The sequence below is a fragment of the Urocampus carinirostris genome, chromosome 14 (assembly GCF_059441175.1).
Source record: "Urocampus carinirostris isolate Australia breed hairy pipefish chromosome 14, RoL_Ucar_1.0, whole genome shotgun sequence".
In the NCBI taxonomy this organism is placed as follows: domain Eukaryota; kingdom Metazoa; phylum Chordata; class Actinopteri; order Syngnathiformes; family Syngnathidae; genus Urocampus; species Urocampus carinirostris.
In genome coordinates, this window is record NC_142362.1 from 635,718 (window position 1) to 648,018 (window position 12,301).

General features: G+C 40.5%; 1 protein-coding gene across 1 annotated transcript; it reads left to right on the forward strand.

Moving 5' to 3' along the window:
* Positions 1-172: 172 nt before the first annotated feature.
* Positions 173-9,191, forward strand: arl5a (ARF like GTPase 5A). Its single transcript, XM_088353066.1, has 6 exons — positions 173-533; positions 3,253-3,313; positions 3,396-3,543; positions 4,491-4,574; positions 6,581-6,732; positions 8,769-9,191. The coding sequence occupies exons 1-6, from the start codon at positions 488-490 to the stop codon at positions 8,815-8,817; spliced, it is 540 nt and encodes a 179-aa protein (XP_088209192.1). The 5' UTR covers positions 173-487; the 3' UTR covers positions 8,818-9,191.
* The last annotated feature ends 3,110 nt before the right edge of the window (positions 9,192-12,301 follow it).

Consider the following 12,301-nt stretch of genomic DNA (forward strand, 5'->3'; position numbering starts at 1 on the left):
GTTGTTTTTATTATCCTTGAATTTCCTCCTCTTTCCGAATTTTACTTTGTGATGTCTCTTGAGAAACTATGTATGTGTATTTTTCATTTCGTCCTGTACTAAAAGTAATTGGAATATTTTTAGTTGTTTTTGTTTACTTGTTTATGGATTTGAGTGACAAGTCATCGGCATATGCGGCGCACGCACGCCACTGCGCATGCGCGTCCGCAACCACCCAGCTGACATTCGCGTTAGCCATTTAGCCGACTTGTTAGTGCTCCCTCACGGCGCTCTCTTTCCGTCAAATTGCCGTGTCTCCCCCTCGCCTTTCCCCGAAGCGGGTGTTTGGAGCTCGGGGCGGCTCTTCAATATTCTATATGGCGTTGAATCGGACATGGCGCTCGGCGTTTCAACGCGTCAACGACGCCGTAGCGCTCGTTAGCATTTAAGCTAGCCCGCTAGCTTGCGAGGGAAGCGCCGAGATTCGCTTCTGTTCTTTTCTCCAGCCATGGGAATTCTTTTCACCAAATTATGGAGGCTGTTTAACCATCAAGGTAAGAAGCGTTTTGATGGAGTTAAAGACTAAATAGGGGTTCTTGAACGTGAGGCCCGAGTGAACGAATACACGCCTCTCCATATGACAGCGTTGATTTGGTATAGGAGTGGACAATGGAGATGGAATTATCACTCTATTTATATATAATCCTATATTCGTAATCATTTTCAGGTACACACCAATTACAATAAATCATGACTGACTATGAATTAATAAATGCGGCAGTTTCTCTCACCAGAAGTGGAATTCCGTTCAGGCTTGTCATTCCTTTTGGTTTCTCTTGAAACATGACTGACTAATTACCTGATAATTAAGTCAAGTCAGGTTTTTTTCTATAGGCCTTAATCACAAAGAGTCTCAAAGGGCTGCACAGATAAGACTATTGCAAACTACAGACTATTATGAAACCATCCCCTCAACTAAAACCTACATGAGGGCAAATGATACACATATTATCAACACAAAGTATAGATTATTCATATGCTATCGAGTAGAAGTGTGTTTTAAGCTTAGATTGAAACATTTCCACTGAGGTTGCAGATCCAATCTGAGGGGGAAGAGCATTCCACAGCACCAGGGCCCCCAATGGAGAAGGCTGTCCCACCGACAGATTTCTTCTTGGCTCTTGGGATCACGAGTAGACCAGTGTTTACAGAGCGAAGGCTCCGGACCGGAACATAGGGCAAAATTAAAAGATCTGAGGGAGCAAGTCCATGCATGATTTTGTATACTACCAACAGAACCTTCAAATCAAATCTCAAGATAACAGGGCGCCAATGCAGGTGACCTAAAATCGGGGTCATGTGATCACACTTTCTTATCTTAGTTAAAAGCCTGAAGGCTCTTGATTTTGGCCTTGGGGAGACCGGAGAGTAGTGCATTACAGTCATCGAGACGGGAAGTAAGTCCATATTTTCTATTTGCTCACAGTGGCTTTTACTTATATAATCTTCCACATTTCAGCCTTTTCTAGCATATCAAACACTCAAAAACGACATCAATCTTTGGATATAATCTTTTTGATTAAAACAGTGAAGATTGTTGACAACCAAATTAAACGTGGCACTATAGGATAAACACGAGATAAACCCCCACTAAATAAATCAACACAAGGAGTTTAGGATAGATAAGCATTAGGTAATATTTACAATGTAGTGCTTGTAGACTGGCCTAAGTTGTAAGTGCTTCGGAAAAGAAGAATAAAGAAATACAATTCCACCGTAATATCTATAAGTTGGTCTTTTTTGAAGCAGCAGCAGCAAACATCAATGTTAATGTTTATGTTAATGGACTGCCTTTAACTGAAGACCTCCCAAAGCGCTTTACCATGAGTGAAAGGATCTCAATAAACAAGAGACTTTTGTTAAAACTGTAGACAGCTGGACTTTGAAGGTTGATAAGATTAGAGTGGAAGACCATTGTTGGAAAGTACTGATAAAAAAGGATACATCTAGAAAACACTTCACTCTATTATGTGGATGAACATAAGTGCACTTATTACAACTAAAACGAATGGTGGGATTATCAAAGTAATTCTGTGATGATCAAATAATAAACTTATGATGGCAACGTTTTTGGATCAAGAAGTCGCGCATCACTAAATGTAAAAATTATCTTGAAAGCTAATAAAAGATGACTGTTAAGGACAACGGCTTATAGGAGACCCGTCCCGCATATGCAAGTGGAGATGATGCATTGGTACTCGACTAAATCTACTTGGGATCTATGTTCCCCAGAGACAAAGTAGTGGTGTTTATTTTTATAATTTATTAGCCATTCACAAACACACTAGATGTAAATTAATGTGTACCAACAACATGTAAATACTCCAAATATTCATGAAATTTGTACCCAAACAAAGCAAATTACTGTACAGTTTTAAGTGTTCAGTCATTCAACTACCCAGGTTCCACAGTAGATATATACATTTTACAGTTTTGTGTATTTGTTAATGGCAGTGATGGCTCTGGAAAAGAAACTCTTCACCAACCCTGTCAATTTTTGTTCCAAGGGGCTTACAGTGCCTGACAAAGGGAGGCAGGTCAAAAAGGTGGTAGCGACGGTGAGAGGAATAATGTTGTCAGCTCTGTTGCAGTAGTGAAAGCTGGAAATTTCCACCAGACTGGGCAGGGAACAGCTGATGATTTTTTTGGATCGTGTTGATAACGCTGCAAGGTTCTCCTGTCTACCCAGTATCAAAGTATGATGTTTGTATTGGTCCAATAACAAGAAAATCTGAAGAAGTCAAATTGTTTTAATTTTATTTTACTGATTTAAACTTTGAAGCTTCATTTTGTCAAAAACAATGTCATTGTAACATGTTTGAAAAGGATCCTTAACAATTGTCTTACATCTAGATTTTCCTGTGTATTTACATAAAACAATACCTCTTGAATATACATATTTACAAAAGTTCACTTTATCATCGTCCGTATCGTTACCATCACTATTTTCATCGTCATTGTTGTCTCCATACATTTTCAGCATACTCTACAATAAGAGTATCTATTATAATAACAATAATCACAGTGGCAGCTGACTGTTGTGTGGTGTGTGTTGTCCATCATACAAGGTATCTTTGGACCTGCTGCTAGAGGGGGGGAAACCCCCAGGCAGCAGAACCACCCATTGCTAAGTGTCCTGATTTGTGATTGAAGAAACATGTGGAAAAAAACAAACAAACGATTCACACGAAATCGATGGGTTTTGTTTTGCAGAGCACAAGGTCATCATTGTCGGGCTTGACAACGCGGGCAAGACAACCATTCTTTACCAGTTGTAAGTATTTTTACTTTGACACGTTTCCCTCGGAACACCCGCTCGATAGGGATGTTTAAAACGTTCAGTTTTCGTCTCACAGCTCCATGAACGAGGTGGTGCACACGTCACCCACAATCGGTAGCAATGTGGAGGAGATTGTGGTGAACAACACGCACTTTCTTATGTGGGACATCGGCGGGCAGGAGTCGCTGAGGTCCTCCTGGAACACTTACTACACCAACACAGAGGTAGCCATTCTTTTTTACAGGGTTGGTACTGGTGCTTGAAATCCTTTAATGCTTGAATTCTAATGTTGTTTTCAAGGTTGGTCAAATGCATGAATTTTGGGTGAAGTAAATTAAAATACTTGAAATCTTTGCTATTGCCGGGGGGTTTTCCAGAATCGATAGACTATGCAATGAATGAAGAAAATGAAAAGTGTGTGAAAATAATGCTGACACGCCTGATCTGGTGGCTTTTGATGATGACGTTTTCATGTGAAGTGCCACCGCCCCCTACTGGTCGCACCCGAGAGGACGGCTCTATTTAGAAAACCGGCTCTTTTGGCTCGGCTAACTGGGAAGGGCCGGGTTTTCGACTCCCGGACGCTTCCTCTGATTTATTTTTTTAATGATATATTAACAATAATATTACAACATCATGCACCAAATAATTTAGTAACAAGTCATTTAATCTCTTTTGCAAGGGATTTTTGAAAAAAACATGAAATATAAATTGAAATATTCACAAATCTACAAACATTGTAAAATGCAGAACAATTTTAGCTTTTTACACACTGAACAGTTTTAAAGTCGAACAACAACGCAAGATCCCTGAAAATGCAAAACAATAAGCAATAAATTAAAAATATAAACTCTTCCATCCTATAAATTATCAAATGGAATAAAAATAATGATTTACAATTCTATTTTAACCAATTTAGACACAGATCTTCTGAAAAATCTGCAAGCAAATATGGATGGATGAAAGTAAAACAGAAAAAGATCAGCGGTCTCTTTGCAACTAAACTAACCTTTTTTTTGCTCATGGTTCACATTTTACCACCAGATGGCACTGTTACTTTCACGTTTTAAGTATGCAGCAAGTAGCCTTTTTTTGCAAAAGAGTTAACGTACATTTTAGATTTGTATCTTTCCAGACTTCTTAAAAAGTGCTAACCTTGTCCATGTTACAGTTTGTCATCGTGGTGGTAGACAGCACAGACAGGGAAAGAATTTCCGTCACCAAAGAAGAGCTTTACAGGATGCTGGCGCATGAGGTAAGAGATTACTATCAAGCGCATGTATCATACATGTAGGGCTACAACTAACCATCATTCTAATATTCGATGAATCCGATTTAAAAAAAGAAGACATTTTTCGTATTCTCCTCTTCATTTAAATATTGAGGTGTTGGACCGAGAGAAAATGAGTGCACAAACAATACAGTAGTTTATATTATAAGACAAAATATCTTAAGTGTTTTTAAAATAACGACAATTAACAAAATACATACAAATGTATGCTATACACCTGCAGATACAGGACTGTCTCAGAAAATTAGAATATTGTGATAAAGTTCTTTATTTTCTGTAATGCAATTAAAAAAACAAAAATGTCATACATTCTGGATTCATTACACATCAACTGAACTATTTCAAGCCTTTTATGATTTGAATATTGCTGATTTTGGCTTACAGCTGAAAAAAACTCAAAAATCCTATCTCAAAATATTAGAATACTTCCTCAGACCAAGTAAAAAAGGGCCAGATCATGCTGGAAAATGAAATCCTCATCTCCATAGAGCTTTTCAGCAGATGGAAGCATGTAGTGCTCTAAAATCTCTTGGTACACAGTTGCATTTACTCTGGACTTGATGAAACACAGTGGACCAACACCAGCAGCTGACATGGCTCCCCAAACCATTGCTGACTGTGGGATCTTCACACTGGATTTCAAGCAACTTGGATTTTGCTCCTCTCCAGCCTTTCTCCAGACTCTGGCGCCTTGACTTCCAAATGAAATGCAAAACTTGCTTTCGTCTGAAAAGAGGACTTTGGACCACTCTGCAACTGTCCAGTGCTTCTTCTCCATAGCCCAAATCAGACGCTTCTTCCGTTGTCTTGAGTTCAGAAGTGGCTTGACCATGGGAAAACGGCTATTGTAGCCCATTTCCCGGACACGTCTGTGAACTGTGGCTTTTGATACCTGGACTCCAGCTTCAGCCCGCTGTCTTTGAAGCTCCCCCAAATTCTGGAAGCGGCTCTTCTTCACAATTATGTTAAGGCTGCGGTCATCTCTCTTGGTTGTGCAGCGTTTCCGGCCACATTTTTCCCTTCCGACAGACTTTTTGTGGATATGCTTTGAAACTGCACTCTGTGAACAGCCTGCTCTTCGAGAAATTTCTTTTTGTGTCTTACCCTCCTGATGAAAGGTATCAATGATGGTCCTCTGGACAGCAGTCAGATCAGCAGTCTTCCCCATACTTGTGATTTAGATTACTGAACCAAGCTGAGTGTTTTTAAGGCTCAGGAAACCCTCGCAAGGTGTTTCGAGTTAATTAGATGATTCAGGTGATTAGTTGAATAGCCTACTTGTATACTTTTTCATGATATTCTAATATTTTGAGATAGGATTTTTGAGTTTTCTTAAGCTGTAAGCCAAATTCAGCAATATTAAAATAATAAAAGGCTTGAAATAGTTCAGTTGATGTGTAATGAATCCAGAATGTATGACATTTTTGTTTTTTTAATTACAGAAAATAAAGAACTTTATCACAATATTCTAATTTTCTGAGACAGTCCTGTATGTAAGATCATCCTTTCCTACCACCTTATCTAAAGATCCCATTACATCTGGAGTTCTCATATGAAACACAAAAGAAATGGCAATTAATTTAATTTTATGTGTAACAAATTTTGTTCACAAAACATCAAAAATGAGAGCCCACTTTTTCAAATGTGGTCAAGGATTCTGTATTTGGTTGAATCTTTGAATATGATAAACATTCCCAATGTGCAAATGATGTCATGCTTAAAAGTGGGGTTCTAAAAACTGTTGGATGGCGCCTTCTCCTGAACCAAAGCGGTACATCTCCCAACGTCACAACAAAATCTAACTCACTCATTTTTGCATAGATATAACGTGCTGGGTGGTTTATAGATTGAGCGAGACAAATCGATGAACAACTTAGTTACCATCTTCTTTCGATTCGTTGTTGCAGTCCTAAATCCATGACCTATGTACTAATATGAAGATTTTGACTCACGTTTGGTATTTGGCGCAGGACCTGAAAAAAGCGGGACTTCTAGTGTTTGCCAACAAGCAGGACGTGAAAGGCTGCATGACGGTGGCCGACATCTCGCACAGCTTGCAGCTCACCTCCGTCAAGGACCACCAGTGGCACATCCAGGCCTGCTGCGCTCTCACTGGAGAAGGGTGATCACCGTACTAACTACACGCTAAATCAGGGGTCTCAAACGCAATTTACGTGGAGTTAGGGTCTGGGGGGTGTTGGCCTTTATCGGGTTTTCCACGGGAAAACACTGATATATACATTCGCTGTGATCAAATATATTTTTCTACTGAAAATAACAGCTGAAAATATTTTATATTATGCAACCTATTGTAAGACTGAAGAAACCAGATTTTGAGTAGAAGGATCTAATTTAATGTTTAAATTCAAATGTGTGTATTGCAAGACTAACCTTTAGCTTTATCGACGTAAATGGGACGATAATCATGAACTGATCTGAGCGTGGCTTCTCGCAAAATAATTGTAACCTAAAATGTTATCCGCAGGTTACTAGCCGAAAGAGGCAGCCATTGCGCAAATCTGAATGTAAATATTAATAATTCAATTGATTTGGTCCACTCGGGGAGATCCGTTTTCACAGACCGTACCGGAGAGGTACAGCTAGTGCTGTCGCAGCAGAGCGTGCACCAGATGACCTATTTACAGCACCTAACCAGGCCCGACCCTGCTTAGTTTCCGGAGATTAGGTGTTCTCGGGATGCTATGGCCGTAAAACAGGTCTACTGTACTGTATGACGACATGATTGAAATAAATAGTGAAGCTGTTTCATAACCAAGGTCAAGCAGATAGAACATGCGTAAAAAACTCAAAGCCAGAAACTCATCGAAAGATGCATGTAAGGTGCGTCCGCCATCCTTCAAGCTTCAGTTCAACTGCGATAGCCAGCATCATTTCAGTCCGACAACAATGTAATGTAGTGCGTTTGTCTTTGTCTTCTTTTGTTTTTTCTGTTTTTTTCCCTGCTAATTATGGGTTGTGAAAAAAGTTACTTAAAAAAGGAAGGGAAAGAGAAAAACAGTCAAAACAACTAAGTTGAGAAGGAAATTATCGGGAAATACAAAATGTGTGTGTGTCTGTCATCAAACTGCCACTCAGAGGTACAGTAAACACTTTAAAATTAGTTTCATCTTTATTCTATACACATTTCAATAACTATTGTTGTTCAGGAACATTTTCATTAATATTTTAGGTTTTTTTGGTTGTGATGGTACACGGATTATTGATATTTGGGGTATTTTGGAATGCTTTGGAACATATGGACTTAAATACCATTACTCTGTCTGAAAACATTTTTTTTCAATTCTCAAACAATTTCAACATATCGAAAACCCATCCTGGAATAGATTATGGTAGAGTATCGAGGCAACGCTGTACACCAGGGGTGTCCAAACTTTTCCGAACCATGGCTAGATTTGGTAAACTGAAAATAGGTGAGGGCCGACTTTTCAGCCTGGCATTCCTTGAATAAAATGATCCCCCCGTCAAAGGTTTGCAGCGCTTGGCAATCGGTGTCACGGCCTCGTAGCTCGCCTTTGTGGCGTTTGACTCGCGGGCTCTCGTGGAAAAGAGCTCTTGTTCTACTAAAACAGCTTCCAATTGCTTCACCTTTTCACCGCCTTTGTTTCCTTTTGATATATTCTTTGAAAACAGACACAGTCTCTTGTCAAATTAGGCTACGCGGTTTCTTATTTCGGTAAAAAAAATACTACCAATTTCCACTTGTCCTTGAAGCAGCGGCCCTCGCAGTCAACTTTCCTTCTTTCGTTTACAGTCACCATGTCAGAAACAAGGTGGGCTCAAATTCTGACAAAAAGCCAAGGGCAAGGTGGCCAAAGGGCTACTGCGGTCATCTGGTCAAAGGGTGGTTCATTTGTTTTTGGTACAAATTTTGTGAAAATGTGATCACGGGCCAGACTTTGGACATGCCTGCTGTACACTGACTTTCAAATACTGCGTTTAAAGCACACTGCAGACTGAACTGAGTCCGTCTGGATTTCTGATTAAATTGGTCCCAATTTCAGGGAGGGCCTAACTTTGAGCACAAAAGTAGCATCCTTAAATTTAAAGCTCGCCTCCGAATATTATTATGCAGACCGTTTGAGGCCCCCTCCCTAAAAACAAGAGTAGCGTTATGACTCAAGTCATTGTTGTCTCCAGCTTGTGTCAGGGTCTAGAGTGGATGATGTCACGCTTGCGCGTCAGATGATGGCCCCGGGACCCGGATCTCACCCTGGCTCCAGGACTCGGCCGCCGCCGACGAGGGGGCGGCTCGCCTCCGGCCTTTACTCTCCCCCGACGGGCTGTTTTGAGGACCTTCTTTTTGTCTCGTGTGGTAATTTATTGGAACGAGGACTCTGTTGCACGCGATCTTCTTCAAGAAGATGGAGGTCCTCTCCCGCAGCCTTGAAGCAGTATTCCCGGACCGGTGACGACACGTCCGGTCCAGTATTGTTCTTAAACACGGTGCCTGTAAGCGACATGGACGCTGGATGTGGTGGATTGGGGGTGTGGAAGGGGTGAATCACATGATGTTCCCCGTGGAGATGTAAATCGGTCAATTAAATGTTTTTATGTGTCCGACTCGCTTCATTTCGATTTTTTTTGTGTCTTTGATACAATGTTGTTGATGCATGAAGTTTGGAAATGGGCCTAAAGCAAAGTTGGGACACAACACCGTCTTTATTTTCATTACTTTGAGTACTATAGCAAGGAAAACGTTTAGAAGTGGCCTTATTGTGACTAGTTATTTTAACCCTTGAATGCATGATCTGGGTCAAAAATGACCCCATGGGTTTTTCATTTATTCATGCGTGGTCCCTTTTCAAGTTTTTGAGTTCTTTCTCGCCCTTTTGAAGGTTTTGGATTAGGAGAAAGTGTTGTAAGAGTCTCTAGTCAGTACAGACCTTTTGAGACTTCTTGTGATGAACGGCTATTCCAATAAACATGATTTCGAAATCTTTAAGAATAAAAAAACTCGTCTTGTCTTGTACCAGGTATTCATCTCACGGAAGAGTACGTACTAGTACCGTTAGATCATGCATCCAAGGGTTAAACAAAAATGTAGATTTTTAAAACGTTTACTTTTGCAGTGAGGCCACCTAATGCATGCTGAGAATATAACGCCATCTAGTGCTTAAAAGTGAACCCTTATCAAACCAAGTTATTTTTGAAGCAAAGCACTCGGAAAAATGCTGTTTATTGTTGTTGAAAGGAGGGAACAGCGCCATCATGTGTACTTAAATAGGCATTTATTGTTTCTTGAGTGTGTACAAACATACGATACAAAGAATGATTATAATCATTGAGAGTTAAATGCTTAACCAGCTGAGCTACTAAATGTGTATTATTCTGAGGCGGATTAAATGTCTTTCAAATGTACTGAAACGTTGGCTCAGGTGGCGAATGAACCACAATGTATGCAGCAGGTAAGTCAACGCTTTAACATTTGAGCTCCTGAAGATGTTTATGAGTAATTTCTCTCCTATTTACATACTGAACATTTAAGGGCTATACACCGACATTGGTCCCTAAGAAGAACTGGTATCGTCACCTCCCAAGATCATCAGGACTGGCCAAGGAGGCAGGACGAGAGGAAGACCCAAAGAGAACTTATCAGCAAGACATAAAAATATAGTGAGACGAGTGTGGTTTACTTGAAGTATCGCCTGCACAGTTAAGTTGTAGCTTTCTGACCTTTCTTACGCAAGTTTCCGTTTTATGTCAGAGAAGCGACTCTTTTAGTTCGGCTCACCAAAAAGAGCTCCCAAATGGCTCTTTGGATTGTTTTTGTTGCTTTCATCTATATATTACCTTTTATTACACAACATTATGCACAAGACGACTTAAGTAGAGGCGAAATTAAAGCAAAATAAGGAGAAAACCCCTAAAAAGAAAGCGCAAAAGCAGTAAAAGGGTAGAATTAAAGAAAAATGATTAAAAAGCTGAGGAAGAAAAAAGGGTAAAAACAAAATACAGAGAAAAAATTAGGGGGTGTCTTTGCTCGCTCTTGTGTTACATTTATCTTATCTTCTCTGTTCCTTTATCTTCTTGGCTCATACCTCACTGTGAATGTGTAAAACTGGAGTGTCATGCCCAATTTCATTGTCACAATATGTTAACCCATTTTGTAACAATGACAATAAAGGTATTTTCTATTCTATTTAAATAATTTGCAATTGGATCAAGTCAATCTTCTTGCCAACATTGCAATTCCACCAAAAAGTGGGATTAGATGCAGTTCTGTGTGATGCAACTCACTAAATATATCCACAAAATGTTTATATATGTAACAAAAAAAGTATTTTTTAAGATTGGAAATCCCAACCTTGGAGAAGAACAAGTGATGTGTGTGCGTCATGCAAACTTTCAATCCGACACTAGCCAATTCATCTCAAATATGATAAACTCGTGTTGCCAGAAAGCCAGCAGAATGTAACTTTACTCATTTGTGCTTGAGTAATTGGAACTTTTGCTTACTGTTTTGACCGAGTTACGTGCTTTGATCATCTAAAGCTGCGTGCAATCATTTTATCTGCTGTCTTGTGAAGCGTGCATTTCCATTTTTTGTATTCGTCTCCTTTTAGGTAAGTAATTGTCTTTTCCTTTCGTGTTTTACGGCGCGTGTCTTGCAATTAATATAACATTGTCAAGATAGCTCCCACGTCAGCGTGCGGGCTACTGAAGGCTTCCAAGTTAGCTGACGGCTAGCCTGCCTTACTTATTGTTTTTCCCCTGGCTGTGTTCGTGTTTGTTGCTGTAATCGTTTATGGTGTTGGCTCCAGGTCATCCTGGCTGCCTACTGCAGGTTTTTGGTCAACCAGGATTCCGTTTTTTTCCACCCTCTTTAGCATCCGGCTAGCCTGCTGTGTCATTTGGCAAATTTTCGCCTGGGTTGTGTTTGATGCCGGGGACATTTTTTTTTTAATTGGGTCACGGTCATCCCGGCTACCTAATGCATACTTTGGGTCGGCCAGCCTTCCGCTTTTCCACCGTTTGTTCGCGGTCAGTCCTTTTTAGCAGCCGGCTAGCCTGTTGTGTCCCAAATGGTTTAGCCCCTGTCAACGCTCGTTGTTTTATTTTTGCCAGTTGGCCCCATTTTGGCAGCTCGCCATTTCTTGTACCATTGCTACACCCACCTGCGATACAACGTCTAGCCATCCTCAAAAATTAGCAAAACTTTGCTTCATACACTCAACCCTTTTTTGACATGTTAGCATGTAAACCAATAGGGTGACCGGCTTCTAGGGTGCTGGTGTTCTTCACGCGACGTCTCCGTTCAGGAGGTCAAAGACGAGTGTCTTCAAAATGCATTCTCAGAAAATAATTGGAATATATCAATGACATATGGATAGGTATAAAACTAGGATTTTCTGACGTTTTCTGATTTGTAGAATTCGGGTATCCCCTTAAGCGATCCGCGAAACCTACACGGTAGCGTTTGATGACCCGTCGTAGAACAAAGACAAGTTCACAAGGTCGGTGCTAAACCAGTCACTGAAACGTTTCCCCTACAGCCAGACACGTGTCAGTGCAACACCTCGATTGTTCCTTTTGGCGTGAGCGCTAAAGGTCACTTTGCAGCCCGAGCCGTCCGTCACCATCCGTTTACGCTCCCCGCCAGGAAGACGTCAGCCTCTCCTCCAGGAAGATGAGAGGATTGTTTTGTCACGGAAACCCAAAACATCACCGGG

Excerpts from the sequence above, each read along its gene's own strand:
- arl5a (XM_088353066.1), top strand. The coding sequence starts at position 488 with ATGGGAATTCTTTTCACCAAATTATGGAGGCTGTTTAACCATCAAG. Across the intron at positions 534-3,252 it reads GAGGCTGTTTAACCATCAAG|AGCACAAGGTCATCATTGTC; the intron begins GTAAGAAGCGTT and ends TTTGTTTTGCAG. Across the intron at positions 6,733-8,768 it reads TGCGCTCTCACTGGAGAAGG|CTTGTGTCAGGGTCTAGAGT; the intron begins GTGATCACCGTA and ends TGTTGTCTCCAG.